The 22434-nt window shown below is 39.5% G+C and overlaps 4 protein-coding genes across 5 annotated transcripts; 3 read left to right on the top strand and 1 right to left on the bottom strand.

Moving 5' to 3' along the window:
* The first annotated feature begins 25 nt into the window (after positions 1-25).
* LOC129190796 (guanylyl cyclase-activating protein 3-like) lies at positions 26-4644 on the top strand. The gene is made up of 4 exons (XM_054793393.1): positions 26-317; positions 395-544; positions 2352-2439; positions 3954-4644. The coding sequence occupies exons 1-4, from the start codon at positions 123-125 to the stop codon at positions 4091-4093; spliced, it is 573 nt and encodes a 190-aa protein (XP_054649368.1). The 5' UTR covers positions 26-122; the 3' UTR covers positions 4094-4644.
* A 149-nt stretch (positions 4645-4793) lies between these two features.
* On the top strand, positions 4794-22194 carry rab30 (RAB30, member RAS oncogene family). Of its 2 annotated transcripts, XM_054793392.1 has the most exons (6): positions 4794-5026; positions 12196-12343; positions 17355-17453; positions 17542-17625; positions 17719-17902; positions 20852-22194. In XM_054793392.1, the coding sequence occupies exons 2-6, from the start codon at positions 12335-12337 to the stop codon at positions 21100-21102; spliced, it is 627 nt and encodes a 208-aa protein (XP_054649367.1). In that variant the 5' UTR covers positions 4794-5026; positions 12196-12334; the 3' UTR covers positions 21103-22194. The 2 variants fall into 2 exon arrangements, with proteins under 2 accessions (XP_054649367.1, XP_054649366.1); XM_054793391.1 differs by lacking the exon at positions 4794-5026 and having other exon boundaries at positions 12071-12343.
* On the top strand, positions 8681-11947 carry thrsp (thyroid hormone responsive). Its single transcript, XM_054793394.1, has one exon. It carries the CDS (start codon positions 8696-8698, stop codon positions 9128-9130), a length of 435 nt encoding a protein of 144 aa, XP_054649369.1. The 5' UTR covers positions 8681-8695; the 3' UTR covers positions 9131-11947.
* ndufc2 (NADH:ubiquinone oxidoreductase subunit C2) lies at positions 9272-10448 on the bottom strand. The gene is made up of 3 exons (XM_054793395.1): positions 10199-10448; positions 9687-9830; positions 9272-9404 (listed from the first exon to the last, which is right to left on the bottom strand). Exons 1-3 carry the CDS (start codon positions 10335-10337, stop codon positions 9355-9357), a joined length of 333 nt encoding a protein of 110 aa, XP_054649370.1. The 5' UTR covers positions 10338-10448; the 3' UTR covers positions 9272-9354.
* Positions 22195-22434: the final 240 nt, after the last annotated feature.

The following is a 22434-nucleotide window of genomic DNA, read 5'->3' as shown; positions in this document are numbered from 1 at the left end:
CTGCTGCAAAGATCAAGAAGATTAAGGTCTGCGTGAGCTTTTCAGCCACTCTGCAGACGTCCCGGCTCAGTCCAGCTACTCCAGCCGGGGCCGACTCTCTTTCCTGCGGGATCGGAGGCAGCATGGGCGCCCACGGCTCCAACCTGGACGACATCCTGGAGGAGGACATGCACCACTGGTACACCAAGTTCATGAAGGAGTCGCCGTCGGGCCTCATCACGCTCTTTGAGCTCAAGACCATGCTGGAGATGAACGGCATGACGGAGGAGGCCAGCAGCTACGTGGACCAGGTCTTCTTCACCTTCGACATGGACGGGGTAAGTCAAGGAGACCAATGGGGTCCAGGGTCCAGACCAATGGGGTGTTGGAATGAGTTCTTGTTTATCTGTTGCAGGACGGCTACATCGACTTTGTGGAGTACATCGCGGCCATCAGCTTGCTACTCAAAGGAGAAGTTAACCAGAAGCTCAAGTGGTACTTCAAGCTCTTTGACCAGGACGGAAACGGCAAAATAGACAAGGACGAACTGGAGACCATATTTAAGGTATCTTGTCTCAGATGACGGGAATTATGCAGCTTAGAGCACAAGCGGGCTTAAGCAAGCAATCAACGAGACACGACATCTAATCTTTAGCGCTGGAGCAGCCTCCTTTATAGACTCAACAAGCCTGTACCGCTTACACTGTAGCAGTCCTAGTAGTGCTATACTGTAGTACCATGCTGAAGAGTGTTTCAAGTCATGTGAGCTGTGTACAACAAGGGGGGTCCAAAGTGTGATAAAAGTATCATTTAGCAAGAAAAAAAATCAGCAGTAATTTCACAAAAATAAAGTCAAAATATTAAAAGAAAAAAGTTGTAATCCAGCAACAAAATGACACATAGCGTAAAGTTGAAATATTATCGAAAAAATACATTTTTTAAAGTTATTATACTATTAGCAAAACAAAGTTGTAATTTTTTTAATGCGGGTTAAATGAAAATATTATGGGAATAGTCATAATTACGGGAGAAGGAAGGTGTCAAGAAGAAAGATGAAATAGTTGGAAAATGTAAAAAAACAAACGAAAACAAACTGCAGAAATGGAAAATGGAATGGAAATGGAAAAAATGGAAAAGAACTTCTGTACGGTAATTTTATGAGAACAAAGTCAAAAAATAATATCATTTTAGTATCATACAGTTGAAATATTAAAGAAATAATACAATATGTTTTAAAAGTCATAATTCCATGGGGAAATAAAAAAATAATTGAAGTTGTAGTTTTTGGGGTAATTAGATTAGGTAATTTTATAGTATTATAGGAATAAAGTTGTAATAGAGCCGCACCGTGGTCTAACAGCCTGGAGATCGGGAAGACCTGGGTTCGTTTCTCCCCTGGGCATTTCTGTGTGGAGTTTGCATGTTCTCCCCGTGCATGCGTGGGTTTTCTCTGGGTACTCCGGTTTCCTCCCACATCTAAAAACATGCATGTTAGGTTAATTGGCGACTCTAAATTGTCCATAGGTATGAATGTGAGTGTGAATGGTTGTTTGTCTATATGTGCCCTGCCATTGGCTGGCGACCAGTCCAGGGTGTACCCCGCCTGTTGCCCGAAGTCAGCTGACCCTAAAGAGGAGAAGCGGTATACAAAATGGATGGATGGAAGTTGTAATATTAGAAAAAAAAAATGTTCCAAAATAATTTAAGAAGAAAGTTGAATATTTGGAAAATAAAAAAAAACCCACAAAAAATTGGGAAAAAAAGAGCAAACAGTTGAAATACTGAAGAAAAAAGTTATAATATGGGAATAAAGTCTAAATATTATATTATGGGAATACAGTCATAATACAAAAGGAAAATTTACAAAGATTATTTAAGAAGGAAATTGAAACAGTTGGACAATTAAAAAATAAACAACAGCAGAAATGGGGGGAAATGCAATTTTATGAGAATAAAGTCAAAATATGAGGAAAAATAATGTCATTTTAGTAGCAGAGTTGAAATATTAAGTATTTAGTATTAATATTTAGAGTTTAAATATTAACGAAAAAAGAAAGACAATATTTTTTTTAAAGTCATAATTTTATGAGAAACTATATCAAAGTGGCCCTCATTTTTCATTATGGGGCCCTCTGTGGAAAAGGTTTGGAGACGCTTGATCACATTATTGTCTGAGAAAGTGTCTTCGAACATTTATAGACTGGACACTACCAGTCAAACGTTTGGAGACACTCTCTCATACAATGTCATGATCAAGCGTCTCCAAACTTTTGTAAAATATACACAACCGCTCAGAAGTTTGGAGACACTTGGTCACGTTATTGTATGAGAACGTGTTTCCAAACTGTCATTTACATTCTGTGCTCCACCAGGCCATTCAAGACATCACCAGGAGCTACGACATTCCTCCCGAAGAGATCGTGACGCTCATATATGAAAGAATCGACATCAACGAAGAAGGTAGGAATGCTGGTAGACCAGCATTTCTTTTGCACTAGCGTTCCTGCTGCTCTGTGTCCAAAAGTTAGCGTGTGAATGCTGAGAGACAAGTGTTTGCCGATTAGCTACAGCGAACAAGAAATTTTTACTAAAGCTGATATATGTCGTGAATGCTGAGAAACTGTGCACCACGAATCAACGCTGATGCACGCATTCACACTAAGGACTATTGTGCATCAAAAATATTGTGTGAAACCAAAGAATGCTGAGGTGCCAGCATTCACATAATTGGCTGTTGTGAGACGTGCTGAGAGACCGTAACACTGTTGGCTATGATGTGCACGTGAATGCTGAGATGTAAACGTTCACACTGTTGGCTATGATGCGCATAAAATATTGCGCGGCTGCTGAGAGGCATGCATTTGTACACAATGCTAAAGTGCGGTGTGGATGCTGAGATGCAAGCACTGTGGGACAAGCGCCTTCAACAGGGAATTCTATTCATGAATGAAGGAGTTTTGTTATTACCAGAGCATTTTTAGATACTAAATTTATGCAACGGAATTTTTTGGGTTTGGGTGAATTTTTTTTTCATGCTTTTATGCTGAAAATCCCATTGAATAGAAAATGAGTAAGCAACGTGCATGGTTTTGGAAATTCAGTTTTTTTAAATACTGACTTAAAAAATTGAGTTTGCTCAAATACGGTGGTTAAAATTTCAGTTTAGAAATACTCAGTGCAAATAAATTTGATGTTTCAAAATTCCCATATAAACATCCAGGAAATTAATACTGAATCCATCGATTGTGTGTCGAAATATATTAGCACTGAATTTTTATGAACCGAATTTTAAAACACCATATTTCAACAAACTGAAATTTTAAACTTGCATATTTTGTTAATGAACTTTTATTCAATTAAATTTCCACCGTAATTGATTTTTTTTTTATTTACAATGAATTTTTTTCACACTGAATTTTTCTGAACTGAATTTTAAAACAACATATTTGAACAAGCTGAATTTTTAAACACAGGCATTTTGTTTATGAATTTTTATTAAATTAAATTTTTGGCATAATTTTTATTGTAAAAAAATAAAAATAATTAATAATAATTGGGGAAAAAAATCAGTTCACAAAATTGAAAGGCAAAAATTCAGTCAAATAAATTGATGGAACGACCGCATGAATGCTGAGAGGCGTGCGTTGACGCCAACACTGTCGTGCGACAACAAATAATCGTGTGAATGCGGCGAGGCAGTGACACGATAGGCTACCGTTCACCTTCATGCTGACACACGATTGGCTATTTTGCGGCAAAAAATATGGCGTGAATGCTGAGAAACATCCACTCACACTAGCGCTGTGATGTGAAAAAAGCGCATCTTTCATATTGTGTGACTGCTGAGACGTGCACCAATGCTATTGTGTATCAAAAAGATATTGCACGAATGCCGTGATGCAGTCTTTGACGTTTTGGCTGTGCGACGTTGACCATTATTAGTCAACTTTGTCCACTCCTCAACTGGATCGCAGGTGAGCTGACTCTGGAGGAGTTCATCAGCGGCGCAAGGGAGCATTCGGACATCATGGAGATGCTCACCAAGATGATGGACCTCACTCACGTGCTGGAGATCATCATCATGGGACAGCAGAAGAAAAGCGTCGCCACATAGTGAGTCAGACTTTGAGTCGGAGAAGGGAGGGACAGAGCGCTCCCGGAATGTAAGTCGCATAGCTGCCGATGGAACTCTCTCACGGCTGCTTGGAGGCGAGCCTTGTGACAGTTCTACGCCTGCAAGAGGAAGAGAAGATGGCTGCTATGTTAGATGTTACGGAACCAAAACATGCTGTGAGATGGTTTACAGCCTTCCAACATCTCCAGGACTGCTTTGCTCTAAATTCAATATTCTGTCAATAGAGGAAATATGATTTTTTTTCATGTTGATTTTGAATGGTGTCTGACACAAGATGGCAGAAGTAACACTCATCTTCCTTTCAAAGATTATCCAGCAATGAATGAATGAATGAATGAATGAATATCCAATCCAGTCTAATGTTTTTCTTGTTTAGTCTACTGACACATCAGCCAACTCCAACATGTTTTTGAAAACAAGATTTCTGACCTTCTATCGGATTGTGCAGATGTACCTGGTGAAGTGTCCAGTGTGTGTACAACTAATTGTATGCATGTTTCACTGTGTTGCCTTAAAATGAGACAAATGTTCACGCTTGTCCCGTTTTGTGAGTATTTATTTAACGTTGCACTAGACCTTTCGCTTGTCTGTTGGTCACATAGCCAAGAATATCTTATATTTAAATCACAAACACCTTTAGTCTTTACGAGCAATGCCGAGGATGTCCGAAGCAACACGAACTCTGCTCACGTGGCACAAACGAGAGCCAATCAGGAAGCGAGCAGTTTGGCGAATGCATAAGCATAACATTTAAATATATGGCGGCCGACCAACAGACAGCCAGAGCCGGACAGTGAGACGGACTTCAGAAAATGGACGTATCTTGTATAATGTGTGCTGCAAGTCTTGGCTCAACAGAAACGGCGAGGAGAATAGTTGGCCAAGAAATCACCACCGCAATACTGTTAGCAGGTAAGGTATGCTAGCTTCCACAGATGTCCGGGTACTGCATCAGATCACGTTCAAGTCGCGCGATACACATTTGTTATTTATGAGGTACCTTACGAATTATGTGTTAATGTAATACTTTTATAATAACAATCTCTTCTGCTAAAGAAGTAAAGTAAATCTTCTTCTTTTGGTTTAATGGCGGGTTGCAACCATGACTTCAAGGGTGCATACCGCCACCTACTCTACAAGAGTATGCAACATGGGCCATGTATCTTATTTTATATTAATTCGGATCATGAGAGAGGGAAATACTAATACCAATAATGATATTAATAACACTATAATAAAATATTCTAATATCTATATTCTATTATACAGTCCTGTGTTCTTCAAATACTCTATCACCGCCCTCTGTGTATCTCAAACCCGCTCCTCAACTGTTCCTAAAATATCCTCAATGCTCAATTCCTTTCCTACCTTAGTAATCCTTTTCCTTATCTTTACCCGCTCTTCCCTATATTTTTTTGCAATGTAGTAATATGTGTTCCACATTCTCTATATTTTTACACTCCATACATATTTTCCATTTGCATTTACCTACCAAAAACATAGTTTTATTTAACCTAGTGTGATCGAACAGCCATCATTTCTGCTGTATAAACTGAAAGCTGATGTGGTCGTTTTTTTGCAATGCTATAGTTCTTTGATGATACATAGATTCCGATCCCCACCTTCCCTTTTTGATCCATCTGTATAAATATCTAAATAACTGTAGTATTTGTTTCTTATATATTGGCTTGTTTTAGGTCTTTTTTCACCATCTCCCCACTTACTTTTTAACTCTATTATATCTATATCTACCTCAGGTTTTGGAAATAACAAGATAGGAACATTACCTACGGGTGTAGAAGCATTAGTATATATGTATTTTCAGTTTGTATTTCTGTATTATCGTTAATTATCCATCCCAAACTATTACTTTTATTTGTATTGTGCCTCTGTGTTGGAGTCATCCCTGGGGAACGAGAGGGTCATTTCCCTACGCCTCCGGGTTGGGGAAAGGGTCCTGACTGTCGTTTGTGCGTATGCGCCGAACGGCAGTTCAGAGTACCCAGCCTTCCTGGAGTCCATCAGAGGGGTGCTGTAGAGCACCCCAACTGGTGACTCCGTCGTTTTGCTGGGAGACAATGACAGTGTGACCTGGAGGGGCGTGATTGGGAGGAACGGCCTCCCCAATCTGAACCCGTGCGGTGTGATGTTGTTGGACTTCTGTGCGAACCACAGTTTGTCCATCACAAACACCATGTTCGAACATAAGGATGTCCACAAGTACACATGGCACCAGGACACTCTAGGCCGCAGGTCTATGATCGACTTTGTAGTCGTATCATCAGATCTGCGTCCGCATGTTCTGGACACGCGGGTAAAGAGAGGGGCTGAGCTGTCAACTGATCACCACCTAGTGATGAGTTGGATTAGATGGCGGGGGAGGATGCCCAACCGGTCTACATGTTCTTTGTGGACCTGGAAAAGGCATTCGACTGTGTGCCTCGCGGTGTCCTGTGGGGGGTGCTCTGGGAGTATGGGATTGGTGGCGCGCTACTACGTGCCATTCAGTCCTTGTACAACCGGAGCAGGAGCTTGGTTCGCATTGCCAGCAGTAAGTCAAGCCTGTTTCCGGTGAACGTTGGCCTCCACCAAGGCTGCCCTTTGTCACCGATTGTGTTCATAATTTTCATGGACAGGATTTCTAGGCGCGGCCAAGGTGTCGAGGGACTCCAGTTTAGGGGCCTTAGGATCTCATCTCTGCTATTTGTGGATGATGTGGTCCTGATGGCCTCATCGGGCTGTGACCTGCAGCGTTTACTGGGACGGTTGGCATCTGAGTGTGAAGCTTCTGGGATGAGACTCAGCACTTCCAAATCCAAGGCCATGGTTCTCAATCGGAAAAGGGTGGATTGCTCCCTCCGGGTTGGGAATGAGGTCCTGCCCCAGGTGGAGGAGTTCAAGTATCTCGGGGTCTTGTTCACGTGTGAGGGAAGGTTGGAGCGTGAGGTCGATAGGCGGATCGGCGCAGCGTCTGCAGTAATGCGGTCGCTGTACCGGACCGTCGTGGTGAAGAGAGAGCTGAGCCGGAAGGCAAAGCTCTCAATTTACCGTTCGATCTATGTTCCCACCTTCACCTATGGTCACGAGCTTTGGGTCGTGACCGAAAGAACGAGATCCCGGATACAAGCGGCTGAAATGAGTTTTCTTCGTAGGGTGGCGGGACTCACCCTAAGAGATAGGGTGAGGAGCTCGGTCATCCGGGAGGAGCTCAGAGTAGAGCCGCTGCTCCTTCACATCGAGAGAAGCCAGCTGAGATCGCTCGGGCATCTAGTCCGGATGCCTCCCGGACGCCTCCCTGGTGAGGTGTTTTGGGCATGCCCAGCCGGGAGAAGGCCGCGGGGAAGACTGAGGACACGCTGGAGGGATTATGTCTCACAGCTGGCCTGGGAACGCCTTGGTGTCCTCCCGGTGGAGCTGGAGGAGGTGGTCGGGGACGGGGAAGTCTGGGCTTCCCTACTAAGACTGCTGCCCCCGCGACCCGGATAAGAGGAGGAAAATGGAATGGAATGTATTATACTCCCAACATTCCCGAATCACATTCTTGTCCAAATTTCCATGACTACATCCCGTAAGTGTACTCTAGTATGTCAACATAGGTTTATCTCTTCTCAGGTCATATTGTACTTCTCCTAACTCAACCTGCATTGCTTTAATTGGCGATGATCTAGTTGGACTTGTACAAATCCTAAATGCCTTGTCTTTCTTACATTTAAATCACAAACATCTTTTTTTATGTGTACGAGCAAACTGACGATGTCTGAGGCAGCACGAACTCTGATCACATGGCACAAACGGGATCCAATCTGGAAGGGAGCTGACTGTAAAAGGTGGCCGGTCGACAAATAGGCAGAGCCGGAGGTTCAAATTGAGACGGACTTAAGAAAATGGAAGGAAATGTTGTTCTTGTATTATGTGTCCTCCGAGTCTTGGCTCAATAGAAAGGGCGAGGAGAAGAGTTGGCCAAACCACAGCGATAGCTAGTCTAGCTTCTTCGAATTAGCCCCACTGTACATTACTGCCTCTCATAGGTCAGTCTGGGTACTGCATCAGGTTACGTTCAAGTCGCGCGGGACACATTTAGTCATTTCTGGGGCATCTTACAAATTATGTGTTCGTATAACACTTTTATAATAAGCATGTATTCTGCTTAAGAAGTTAAGTACATAAATGTTTTTTTCACCAAACGAGCCAATATACAGTACAATAGAAATCTTTGTTTAAAGTGCAATGTCAGCAGTTTTTTCACTGCATAAATCTCGCTTATCTTTTTAACTGTCCACAGGTGACCTTAACTCGAGGTTGTTGACTTTGGGGCAAAAGTGTCTTACCTCTGCTCGTTTTGAATTTAATCTCAAACCACACTGTGCCTTTACAGTGAGGTGAGGCTTCAAACTAAACAGTGGTTAATAATATACTGAAGATGGTTGTGCAAATCAAACACGAGATAAGCGTTAACACCAAATAGCACCCAAAGTGTTCCCAGACGAATCGCACCATGCCGTTACATAACTGCAGCGCCCCGTATAAAGTCAGCCGCTCGCTGCGGAACCAGGAAGTGCATCCAGCCGGGGAAAGAGGACCATGCAGCCTGCATCAGAGGCCAAATTCAAACGTGACAGCCTGCTGCTGGCCCTGAGAAGCTACAGCTCCGCCGTGGGACGCATGGAGCAGACAGTCCTGCTGCCCAACCTGCTGAGGGACATCCCCGCTGACGAGCCGTGGCACCGTGACGCGGCGGTGGTGGACGAGGAGCCCTCCAGAGATCTGTACAGCGAATACTTGATGCTCAAAGCGGTCAAGAGCGTCGTGGAGAGCGGCCTGGTCCCGCTGGAGGACAAGACGTCCAAGAAGGCAGCCCTGGGCGAGACACTGGAGGCGCTCCTGGAGCTGGATGCTGACCCGGAGAGCCTCTTCCGTTTCCACCTGAGGGGCCTCCACTCCATCATGAGCCAGCTCACGCAACGGAGTCAGAGGCTGACGCAGAAATATCTGGATATCATTGGCATTGCCAATTAGGAAGCGATGTGAGAACTTTTTGAATGCTCGGACATTTAAATCTTCAACACTCAGACACTCAGGCAAAAAAAAAAATTGTAAAAAGGCAAAATTGTCTTTTTTTTTTATTTATGAGCGAATAAATCATTCTTTCACATGAAATTTTGTACTTTGTGTTTATTTTTAATTATATACAGTACTTAGCAATACTTCACACGCTTGACAGTTGCGGCCGACACTTGACCTCAGCGAACGGGATGGAAAGGCTCAACAATCTCAGCAAAGGTCTTTTTATCTGGCGAGGAAACAAGGCCAAATAAATGAATGACATTTATACAAGGTACTATGAATAATGGTTATTACAGTTTAACAATGTACTGAGTTATAATGCTATAATACACATAATTATACATCTGCAATCTACAATGACAGCAGTGCAGTGCACCCCACCCGCAATAAGGTAGTCAAAATATATATATAAAAAACATTTCTCGGTGTGATGCAGTGCACTTCCAATCACAACAGAGAAAACAAACAGTGCACAGGTGTACCTAATGAAGTGGCTGAAAGGACTCACCCTTGGGTACAAAATCCTCCGGGTGGAGTTTGATGTACTCGTTCATGTCTCGCTCAAGTTTTGCATTAACGTAGTTTTCATATTTTGTCATGTGGTAGCCGACGAACCAGCCGACTGTCGCCAGCAGGACCTGCCGATGGACTCCTAAGGAAAGCAGCGTCATATTTGGTAGTAAAATGCCAAAACATAGTGAGCAGAACAGACAAGAGTCACTCTAGGATTCTCCCACTGCACCCTCTTTTGAATCTAGGCTCATATTGACGAGCATTACTGGATGCAGTTGTAAAAACAAATGAAAAGTTAATGAAGTGCCGTCATGTCAAAACAAAATATGTCCTGATAATGTTTCGGGGTAGGTTCATTGTCTCAGAGCTAAACAAATACACTGTCTCCCAATTAATCTCTATACCCTAAAAGTGCATTGATTTGTATAGTTTATTGCTAAACGTATTCATTAGGAAGTGACAGCTAGTGCAACTCTAGAGGTGGCTAGTTAGAACAAGCATGCTAACCTGACTTTAGCGGCGGCCTGTGTGTGATGGCGTTATGGAGCATGGCGGCGCACCAGCCGACGCCGGCCAGCCACACCGAGGTGCGGTTGACGATTCCCGGCGGAGGGAGCACCTTTCCCTCGTCTGGAAATAATCCCATGCCGAGAAATGTACGTTTGTGTTCCAAAAGTAGCCAGTGACCTCCGAGCTTCAGCGAGCACCGTCCATTAGCTTCCGCCCGCCGCAGGAAGTAAAGGGTACATCCGGAAGTGAGGTCCGACCACAAACAAGTCGGTGGTTAATTCCGTCTGTTTAGTTTTTAGCATGGCAAGAGCACATTTTAAATTATGATTGTTATAGTCCTTAAATAATCAAATGAAAAAAACATGTACGAGCAGCTTGTCGGTAATTTTTTTTTCATCATACAAGATAGCCACACACTTAGTTTTTGGCTCCTAAATCGTCGTTATGGCGTCAAAGTAGATAGATAGATAGATACTTAATTTATCTCCAAGACAAATTCACAAGTGTGCTAACAAACAAACATGCAGGACATATATGAGAGTATACAATGGTGCAGAATAGTTTTCCACTAATATTGTTGGACGATTGCAATAATTTGTCTTTTGCCTTATATATTTTGAATTGTATTTTCACTGTTGTTTTTTAATTCTTACTTTATTGTTCTATATTACATGTACCCGTTTTACTTGGCATACTTTACTGCTATTGCTCGTCAGGTTTTGTGTTGTTGCTGTGTTGCTGCTATTGGAACCTGCATTTCCCAGAGGGCAATCTAATCTTATCTATATTTCCACAAACTCTAAGTAGATAAATTGTCAGTTGAAAAAAAATGTTTTTTTTAATAAGAAAACTGGATAAATGTATTAGTTTGCCTGTGTGAATTGGACAGTGTTTAGTTTTTAGCCAAGATTGGAGGTTAATCAATTTTTAATGATTTAATTTTTATGACTTTTGCATCTCAGCTTTGTCACATACTGTAGATGAAAAAGCCTATTATTAGTACGAACTCCCATTTTTGCTGTTTTTTTTTCCTGTTTTCCAAATATTTAAACTTTCTTCTTAAATAATATTTGTAAATTTTATTTTTGTAAGATTATGACTTTATTCCCATAATATTATAACTTTTTCCCCAACCTAATTTAAAAAAAATTGCAACATATTACAACTTTTAAAAAATAACATTTTTTTTCTTAAATATTTCAACTCTAAGCGACTAAAACTACACTATTTTTCCTCATAACATTATGAATTTACTCTCCGAAAATTCCAGCTGTTTTTTTCCATTTCCATTTTACAACTATTTCAGCTTTCTTCATGTAATTTTTTTTCTCGTAATTATGACACTATTCCCATAATATTTTGACTTCATTCACTTTTTCCACAATGTAATTTCCCAAAAATGACTTTATTTTGTTTTGTTTCTCATAATAATGTAATGGGAATTTAATTAAATTGAAGAATGTTGAAATAGTTGGATCATTATATTAAAAAAAAAACAATAACAGCAGAAATGGGGAAAAAAACAGCTGTAATTTTACGAGAATAAAGTCAAACTATGAAGAGAAAAAGTTGCATTCTAACAAGGGAAAAATTCAAAATTTTATGATTTAGTAAACTTCTAATATTATGAGGAAAAATAATGTCATTTTAGTAGCATGGAGTTGAAATATTAAAAAAAAGTTTTTTTAAAAGTCGTAATATTATGAGAACAAAACAAAATAAAGTTGTCCTTTCTGGAAAATTTGGTTGGGGCGAAGTTATAAGAAGGGTCGCGGTGGTATGCTGGAGCCTATCCCAGCTGACTTCAGGCGAGAGACGGGAATCTGACATTCCTTCCAGAAACGGTGAGTAAATAAACTCAGTACAAATCGTCAGATAATTAAATAAATACAAACAAATAAATAAATAAATATATATTACTGTGCGTTTAAACGCTATTTGCAGTGCAGCGGACTGTTATGTGTGATGACGTCACCCAAGTCTTCCTCCATCAGTCTGCTGAGCAAGAAGAAGAAGAAGAAGGAGGAGGAAAAGAAGGGTTGATTAAACACCAAAAGCGCTGCAAAGTCCTGCGGTGTGTCTACCGATGCGGGCCAAGTAGCCGCCAGAATCCGGGGACATCCCCGGGTTTGAATGATTGTGGTAAGTAAAGCTTTATTTTCAACACCTTCGTCGCACTCCATCGTTCATGTCTGCTTCTCCTCCAAGAAACAAAGACTACCACAAAATGGCCTGACTGTGCCGAGCGGCTTCATGCTATCAAGCTAGCATCGCTCCGCTAGGATGCACGGCGCTTTGGAACGTACATTCATGCCAGTAAAGATGTTTTTTGTAAACATGGAACAATACAAGGCGCGGTTTCCATGTTTCTACGTGTTTAAAAAAAGGATGTGACTCATCGCATTTGGTTTTGGACAGCATCTTTCACTTAACATGTTTTACATAATAATAAGAATAATAATGCACATTGTTAGGTATGTCTGCATCAAATACAATACATTAAATACATTCAACCTTTACAATGACAACAATGACATTTAACCCACGGGTGTCCAAAGTGCAACGAGGGGGCCATTCGCGCCCAGCAGCTGTTTTTTCATTGGCCCGCAGCACATTCTTAAAATATTATGAAAAGGAAAAGTGCACTTTTTTTGGGAGTTTTGCCCATCGTCCACAATCCGTATGCGAGACATGGATGCACATGTCTTTCTCTTTTATTTGCGTTCTAAAGATATAAAAACAGCTAAAAAGAGGCAGCTAAGAATGCATTTAACGGGACACACCTATTTCGCCTATGAAGCCTTCTGAAAAAACCTCCAAAAAGAAGCCAACCACTCCCCATTTACATAATGTGACCTGCATATTAACCAAGCTACAGCAACATTGTTATTATTATTGTTATTAACATTGTTACGCCCAAGAACTACGTTACCGGCGTAGTGACACTTCGCTGGCTAGCGACTAGCTTCAGCCACACACTTTCTCACGATGCCTCAGACCACTAGCGAAAGATAACGCTACGTATTGGAGCTGCTGCCACTGCTGCTGTGTTTTGGTTTTGGAGTTTGGAAAAGTTAACGCTAGGTGTAGCGTTCCTTTCTATGTTGCTATGTGAAATCAATGCACCCAGGATGGGAGTTTCCAAAATACTGTAAGTATTACATGTTATCATGAATGTACCTGTTACTACATGCTCACAGCATGGATAGAAAACCATAAAACCTTGTTGGAGCTTTTTGGAGGCGTTTTAATAGGCGGAATAGGTGTGTCCCATTATGTGCATTAATTAGTTACCTCTTTTTTTATCTGTTTTTATATCTTTCGAACGCACAGACGAGAAAGACGTGTTTCATGTCTCACATAAGGATTGTGGATGATGGGAAAAATGTAAAAGAAAAAAAATATGAGAGAAAACTACAAAAAAAACGGCCAGAATTGAAAAATTTGCAGTAATTTTCCAAGAATAAAGTCAAAATACTAAGAGAAAAAAGATGTAATCATTGAGAAAAAGTTGTAGTTTTACGAGAATAACGTTGTAATATCCTGAAGAAAAATAACGTCATTTTAGTAGCATAAAGTTGAAATATTAAAGAAAAACTTTTTAATTTTTGAAGTCCTGATTTGAGAAACTTTTGGAAAAGTAGGTTGGGGGGAAAATTTATAATATTATGGCAATAACGTCAAAATTTCCTGGGAATTTAATTCAAGAAGAATGTTGAAGTAGTTGGAAAATTATATTTAAAAAAACAACAGCTGAAATGGGAAAAAAAACAGCTGTAATTTTACAAGAATAAAGTCAAAATATTGAGAGAAAAAAGTCATACTCTAACAAGGAAAAAAGTCGCAATTGTACAACTTTTAGTAAACTAGTAATATGATGAGGAAAAATAATGTAATTTTAGTAGCATAGGGTTGAAATAATAAATAAATACTCTGTTTATTTTAAAGCTATAATATTTTGAATAACAAACCAAACTAAATAAAGTTGTAATTTTTGGAAAATTAGGTTGGGGGAAAAGTTATAATATTATAGGAATAATATTTTATTACTTTCATTTAGAAAAAAAACATGAGAAGGTTGCTTACAGCCACAGCTGTCAATGCAATTTTTTTGAACCGGCGCTAATTAGACACACCCAGTGGTTATATGCTTTTGTAGCCAATGTCACCCGGCGTAGTAGTTCCTCTATACTACGGGTGTCCAAAGTGTTTTTTTTATCGGCCTGCAACACATTCTAAAAATAAAATTTAACAAGAAAACAAACAAAAAAAAAACTAGAAAAACAGCAAAAATGTAAAAATCTGCAGTCATTTTACAAGTCAAAATATTAAGAGAAAAAAGTTGTGATCTAATGAGAAAAAGTAGCAATTTTACGAGGACAAACTTGTAATATTATGAGGCAAAATAATGCCGTTATAGTAGCATAAAGTTGAAATGTTAAAGAAAAAAGTTGTAATATTAAAAACAAAACAACAATTACAATTGCATATTTTGGGTAATTAGGTTGCTGTAAAAGTTAGGAGAATAAAGTCAAAATATTATGGGAATAAAATCAGAATTACAAGGAGAAAAAAAAATGAAGGTTGAAATGAAGAAGAGAAACATGGAAATAGTTGGAAAGCAAAAGAAATGGAAAAAACAGCCGTAATTTTATGAGAATAAAGTCCAAATATTAAGCGAAAAAAGTTGTAATTTTAATAGTCTGAGCAAAAATAATGTCATTTTAGTTGCATAGAGTGGAAATATTAAAGAAAAAATATGTTTTGTTATTATGAGAAACAAACAAAGCAAAATAAAGTTGGCATTCTGGGAAAATTAGATTTCAACTTAGACAGATCCATTGATTATTGATCCAAATTGCTTGGTTACAGCAGCTCAATTGCAGAAGAAAAAGACAATTCAATAAAATATCAATAAAATCTAATAAAATAAAAAGCATACAAGATAAATAAGATTTGCATATTTACAAATAGTGAGTAAAATATAAGTAAATACAAGTAAATGTTGTGAATTCTGGGTTTCCTCTAGGATTTTCTGAAGCTGTGGTGGTGGGCTGCATGGGATTGCAGGGACTGTGTGCAGTTTTTTTTTTATTATGTCAAAAAAAATGTTTCCCAGTTATTTAACGTTTTTCAACACCAAGCAGAACATAAACGGAGAACATTGCAAAAGTGTTAATTTAAAGTTGCTGAGGGCACTTAAATGAGAGTTTAAAATGTTGAGCCTCTTTTGGTTACCTGACCTATTTAACACAATAACACTATGTGACAATTAGTACAAAAGTACCACATTTTGTACTATTTGACACAAACCTAAATTTAATTCGATGCCTGTTTTAGAGTAAAACTAATACATGGGAAATGAATTGTTCAATAATATATTTTGTAGTTCAAAATGACACAATTAGCAAACTAAAACAATTTAAATATTTTTGTTATAGAAATGTGTCCTGTATAAAGAGTATAAATTGAAAGTCCAAGGTTATGATAGCACAGGTGTATGCAACTTGCAGCATTTTTAAATCTACTTTGACAAAAAGAAAGGAGAGGTGAGCTATTTTACGTGACTGCCAACATTTAATTGTAGTTTATTTACAAAGTACATCACTCGGTGTGCTTATTTGTTAAATTTGTTAAATACAGGCGTCATGTTTGAATAGAACACTTATAAAACTACTAAGAGGTAAAGCAAATAATCTTTGGTGAACAACTCAACACCAGCTGGTGAGCTACCGCTAGCGTACGAGCTACCTGTTGGAGTGTGATCGTATCACTGTCTAAAGCTGTTTGTTGAAAAACACATCTAGTGCTTTGAAGACAAGCCGTACGTATTATAATGATAACAAGAGAGCAAGATTGTTAAGTGACACTTTAATAAGTAATTTAGCATGGATGTGATAGCCACTTCTAGCTCGCTATCGCTATCTAGCTCGCTGCCCCCGGAGAGGCAGTGCAAATGTGCAAACGATGGCAGAAAGTGGAATCAGATTGAAACGTGAGCGATCACACACGCTGGCATAGATAGGCATCGCATGTGACAAGCTGTCGTCAATTGACTCCACATTTTACGGTCTATTTTTTTATTTGTACAATAATAAGGAAGAAGGAATAAGGAAGGAACGTCAACACAAGATGCTAGTGCCGCGACATGAGCGAGTGCTGACACAGCAGAGAGGCGATTTCGGTGCATGTTTTTCAAATAACATATCCATCCATCCATTTTCTATACCGCTTCATCCTCATTAGGGTCGCGGGGGCATGCTGGAGCCTATCCCAGCTGACTTCGGGCGACAGGCGGGGTACACACTGGACTGGTTGCCAGCCAATCGCAGGGTACATGTAGACAAACAACCATTCACACTCACATTCATATTAATATCATATATATTATATTCATATCATATTAATTTAGAGTCGCCAATTAACCAATTAACCTCACCTGCATGTTTTTGGGAATGTGGGAGGAAGCCGGAGTGCCCGGAGAAAACCCACGCGCACACGGGGAGAACATGCAAACTCCACACAGAAATGCCCAGGGGAGAATCGAACCCAGGTCTTCCCGATCTCCAGGCTGTTCCTGTATTGGCCAACGTGCTAACCACTAGATCACCGTGCGACCCCAAATAACATATGTGCATAAATAATAAGTTATATACTGTATGTATCTATATAGCATATGCAATATACAGTATACATTCATACAATATATTACTTTTTTTTAATGTGTGGTGGCTTGTATTTTGTAGTGGCAGGCCGCCACTACACTATCAATTATATGTAGTGGAAACGCTGGAATTATCTTTCACATTATCTTTGACATGAAGTCCTCTAGTGTTCACTGTGGGAACGGAACTGGAGGAGTCTTTTGGAGAATGAGCTCCGCTGCCCCTCTATTGTCCGATGGAGTAGTTGGGTGGGTTGGGGAAAAAGTTATAATATGGGAATGAAGTCATAATAGTACAGGTAGAAAATAATTAGAGAGATTATTTGAGAAGAAAATTGAAATATTTGGACAGTTTTATAACAAAAACAGCAGAGGTTTGTGAGGTTTATAGTTGTAGCTTGCACATACTGCACATACTGACGGCTCTTCCTAATATTGTGACAGAAAGACTGAAGTGATATTTTGACATTAGTTCCTCTCCTCTGCCAGGTGAGGATGAGTATGGAGGATTACGACTACTTGTTCAAAATCGTTCTGATCGGGAACGCCGGCGTTGGGAAGACATGTCTCGTACGCCGCTTCACTCAGGTTTGTGTTGCTTTGTGTCCTTACTGCCACTTCAACCTGACACTGCAACACTGCTCAGCAATGTGTGGGTTTTTCATGCCTCTTTCAGGGCCTTTTCCCACCCGGGCAAGGCGCCACCATCGGAGTGGACTTCATGATTAAAACAGTGGAAATCAAAGGGCAGAAGGTGAAGGTGTGTTGAGTTTGTAAACACCTAATAAGTGCATCCATAGGAGTCTTTTAAGAAGAGCATCCGTGTGAGTGTTTGAACCAACAACTCTCTTAGCTTCAGATATGGGACACGGCGGGACAGGAGAGGTTCCGCTCCATCACTCAGAGTTATTACCGCAGTGCCAACGCCCTCATTCTCACCTACGACATTACCTGCGAGGACTCCTTCAGGTGCCTTCCCGAGTGGCTGAGGGAGATCGAGCAGTACGCCAACAACCAGGTGCTGACTATATTAGTGGGTAAGTCACATACACTATGTACTACTTCCACAACTCCATTCATAGACATTGGCTTGCATGCACATGGGCGTGTTAGCAGACTACTTCCTGGTTCATAGAGGATGACATGAGACCACATGACTCTTCCGTTTCTTCAATCTGGGCTCTAAAACAGCAACATTTGTGTTGTACAGCAGTGGTCCCCAACCTTTTTTGACCCACGGACCGGCTTGTGTTCCCACAAATCTCCCGCGGACCTGGGGGGGGGCTTTGTACATTATAGTGATCTAATTTATCATGTATTGTGTAAAACTAAGACATGAACAATATCACATTAAAAGCATAAAATAAATGCCGACCCACCATTCACCAGTTCAAGCCTGGAGTTTTAGGAGGTGAAAGAAAAATGCGAAAAATACAGCAGCCGTAGAGAGAAAGTTAGCACACGCACAATAGACATGTGTCAAGTGAGACGGATGTAACAGAGAGAATCCGACCACTTTTCAAAATAAAACACCATGGAAATTATTTTTTCTTTCTGTGCGGCCTGGCACCAAATAACCCGCGGCCCGGCCCCGGGGGTTGGGGATCACTGTTGTACAGTACAGTGTTCACTACATTGTCGTTCACCTATTACGGACTGGCTGTTTTGCAGATTTTTTTGTGCAACTTTGGTGGGGGTTTTTTTTTTATTTTTTTTACAGCATATGATACAGGCAGAGCCTGGCCCTTTAAGAATAATTGCATTGTGGGGAGTTGAGTGTTGTAGTTCTGTGCTTGGCTGTGTCTCTCTTCTCTCTCTTCTGTCTGCACCGCCCATTGTCTGGATGTGAACACGTCGCTCACCGGTGTAGCTGGTCACAGCTGCTTGTTGCCTGTGCATGGTTTGCTACGTGTTGGCGTGGAGTTTCGCCAATCGCAGTCGTTTGTCGCCTCCCGTGTGTGGTGCACATTACTTAAAATTGTTTTCACCAAAAAAAATTTAAAATAAAAATAATTTCCTAGGTGTGGTGGCTTTTATTGAGCGCCTCGCTACAGTCCATTACATGTAGCGGAAAACTTGTAATATTCTGACTTAAAAAAAACAACATATTTTTTCTTTAATATGGAAACTAAGCGCTTTTCCACCCCATTTTTGCTGTTTTTTTTAAACAAAAAAATAAAAATATTTCACATTTCTTCTTAAATATTCTTTCTAAATGTTTCCACAATATTATACATTTTTCTTCCAACCTAATTTTCCAAAAATGACAACTTTATTTTGTTAGCTTTGTTTCGCATAATATTACGACTTTTAAAGAAAATGTGTTTTTCTTTAATATTTAAACTCAGTGCTACTAAAATTATTTTTCCTCATAATACAGGTTTATTCTCATAAAATTATGACTTTTTCTCTCGTGAGAATACGACTTTTTTCTCGTAATCTTTTGACTTTATTCTTGTCGCATTATTATTTAACATTATTAATTTTTACCGCTACCTAATTTTAAAAAAATACAGCTTTATTTTTTTGTCTGTTTGTTTTTCATAGTATTACTTGAAAAAAAGCATCTTTCATTAATATTTCAACTTTATGTTACCAAAACGGTAATATTTTTCCTCATAATATTACGACGTTATTCTCGTAAGATTAAAACTTTTTTCTCTTAACATTTTGACTTTTTTCTGGTCAACTGTTTTTCTCATTTCTGCTGTTTTTTAAAAAATTTATTTTTCAACTATTTCAACTTTCTTCTTGTAAATTTTCTTCACGTAATTTTGACGTTATTCCCATATTATGCCTTTTTCCCCTCAACCTAATGTTCCTAAAATTACAACTTTATTTTGTTAAGTTTGTTTCTCATAACTTTTACATTATTTTTCCTCATAATAATACAGGTTTATTCTTGTAAAATTGTGACTTTTTCTCTTGTTTGCATACAGCTTTTTCTCTCAAAATGTTGACTTTATTCTCGTAAAATTACAGCCGTTTTTTCGTTTTTGCTGCTTTTGTAAACTTTCCAACTATTTCAACTTTCTTGTAAATTTTCTTCTCGTAATTATGACATTATTCCCATATTTGGACTTTTTCTCATCACATTATGACTTTTTCGGCAAAAAAATTGTTTTTCATAGTATTCCGAATTTAAAATAGTAACATGTTTTAATATTTCAACATTATTCTACTAAAATTAGATTATTTTTCATCATAATATTACAACTTTATTCTCGTAAAATTCTAACTTTTTTCTCTTAATATTTTGACTTTATTTTTTGTAAAATTATTGCATCTTTTTAGAATGTGCCATGGGCCAATAAAAAAACATCAGTGGACACCTTTAATAATCCCTTGGGTATTGCAGTTAATTGGTTCCAGACCCGACCATTCATTCATCTAATGGAATATTTTGGTAGTTAGAGCAAAGAAATCCGTTTTACAACCTTTTAATGCGCTTTTAACATTATTAGAGCCCTCTAGACATGAAGTAGCACCCCTAAAGTCAACTTTACACGCCTATTACCCAATATAGTAGATATAATAAGAGAAAATATTGTGACATCCCATTTAGGGATTATTGTGTGTGTTGTGAGAGCGTTCAAAGTGTTGTTCGGGCAATCAAGTCTGGTGCTTGTGTGTCTCACCCAGCATTACAGTACCATTATCACATATCATAACAACCTCTTTGAATGTGTCTTATGAATGCCTTATATTTGTACTTTACTTCATTTAGACATTTTTGTGCTTGAAAATACTTAATTGCGGCACAAAAATACATAAAATGTGCTTATATATGCATAATATTTGACTAACAATAGGCCGTAATCAACCACAAAACAGCATGAACCAATGTTGGAATAGTGGTAAGGAGCAAACTGCTGAGTCAGCGGATTCAGGCCCCCCTTTTCCCAAGCATGCCGTGTAGCCAGGAAAGAGCTCCATCGCAGATGAAAGCTTTGCAACCTTGACTTTGCATTTGTGACGTCTCTCAGGTAACAAAATCGACCTGGCCGAGAAGAGGGAGGTCCAGCGGCAGAGGGCCCAGGACTTCGCCGAGGCTCAGAGCATGCTGTACCTGGAGACGTCCGCCAAAGAGTCCGACAATGTGGAGAAGCTCTTCCTGGACCTTGCCTGCGAGCTCATCCGCGAGGCCAAGCAGAACAAGCTGGACAACAATGACGCCGCCCCCATGCCTGGCGAGGGCAAGACCATCAGCTACCTGAGCTGCTGCAGCCTCAACTAGCGCTCCGCACGCAGTGGCCGTCGACTGACTGTAGGGGGCGACCAGCCCGACCCGGACACCTCTGTCCCGCTGAGTTGACGCTAACCTCTAACATCCTTACCTTCGAGCATTTTTTCATTTCTACCCCCATGCCTTTGAACATGTGGCGCTGGCCTTCTTGGATGCAACCTTCCCCGCTAGGGAATCCACACAGGGCTCCATCTCCCGTCGTCCTAGTGACAGGACAGAATCACACCGACGGGGTTTTCTTTCTTTTTTCTTTTTTTTTTTTTTTTTTACATGTCAACATTCACCAGCAGTGTTAACCGACTGAAACGCTCCTCTGCTGGGTCGTTTGCTTCAGGGTAGGACAAGTTGAAACTCATTATTAGAAACAGAAAGTTTACATATAGAATGTTTTCCCCCACTAATTCTTTGTCTTTGTGTCATTGCTGAGTAGTTCTTTGCACCTGTTCCACAAACTGTGAAATATTTGACTCCTCCTTGCTGCTATACAGTATCTTCATCAACTGAATCTGTATTTTATTCCATTTTTTTAGTCCATGCAGTCTGAAAATGACTCTGCAGGTGTAAATCCAACATTTTAAGCCGCTACTATTTTTATAGGCAAGTGTTGTTTGTTTTTTTAATCCATACACATGAATGTTTCTCATTGTAATATTACCCGTTGAACTGAAAGCTCGCTTTTGTTTCTTCTGAGTTGTTTCATATGCTTTTATTGTGAAAACCTCTAGATTGCCCAGCATGTTTTGCCATAACTGGTATAGTGATCATATATTTATAATAACTGTAACGTACTGTATTGCACAATGCCGTATACTGCACACTTCCTGTTTTTTTTTTTTTACTGTAACATGTTCGTCTTTTTGTTGTACAAACTTAGTAGTACATTTTAGCACTTTTTTTTAATTTGATACTTTAATTGACAAAGGCAGACGTTTTTTGTGTTTTGCTTTCTTAGATTCAACATCAGTTACTTATTGTTGATCAGTTGGTTATGCAGTAGGAAAACACTATGGGGATGTTTATTTTCCATTTTGTGTACAAAATATGAAAATAACTGTATAATATTAAATAATCCTACTAAATACATCGCTATTGTTTTTTTCATCATTGAAGTGTGGACAACGTAATATTTGATTTTGGCGTATTAAAGGCTGATAAAGTTACCAACATGGCGCACCGACAACAGAAAAAAACTTCAAATCCCATGAATCCTTGCGGCTGGTAATCTATTTGGTAATGTATTTTACAGTAGCCTATTGTACTGTAGTAGTGTCCTGTAGTCCAGAGTAAATTTACTCTCTTACAATGTTGGGATTGTGGTATACA

This window comes from Dunckerocampus dactyliophorus, chromosome 12 (assembly GCF_027744805.1).
Source record: "Dunckerocampus dactyliophorus isolate RoL2022-P2 chromosome 12, RoL_Ddac_1.1, whole genome shotgun sequence".
In the NCBI taxonomy this organism is placed as follows: domain Eukaryota; kingdom Metazoa; phylum Chordata; class Actinopteri; order Syngnathiformes; family Syngnathidae; genus Dunckerocampus; species Dunckerocampus dactyliophorus.
The sequence above is the reverse complement of the archived record's forward strand: the minus strand, read 5'-3'. Positions and strand labels throughout refer to the sequence as shown.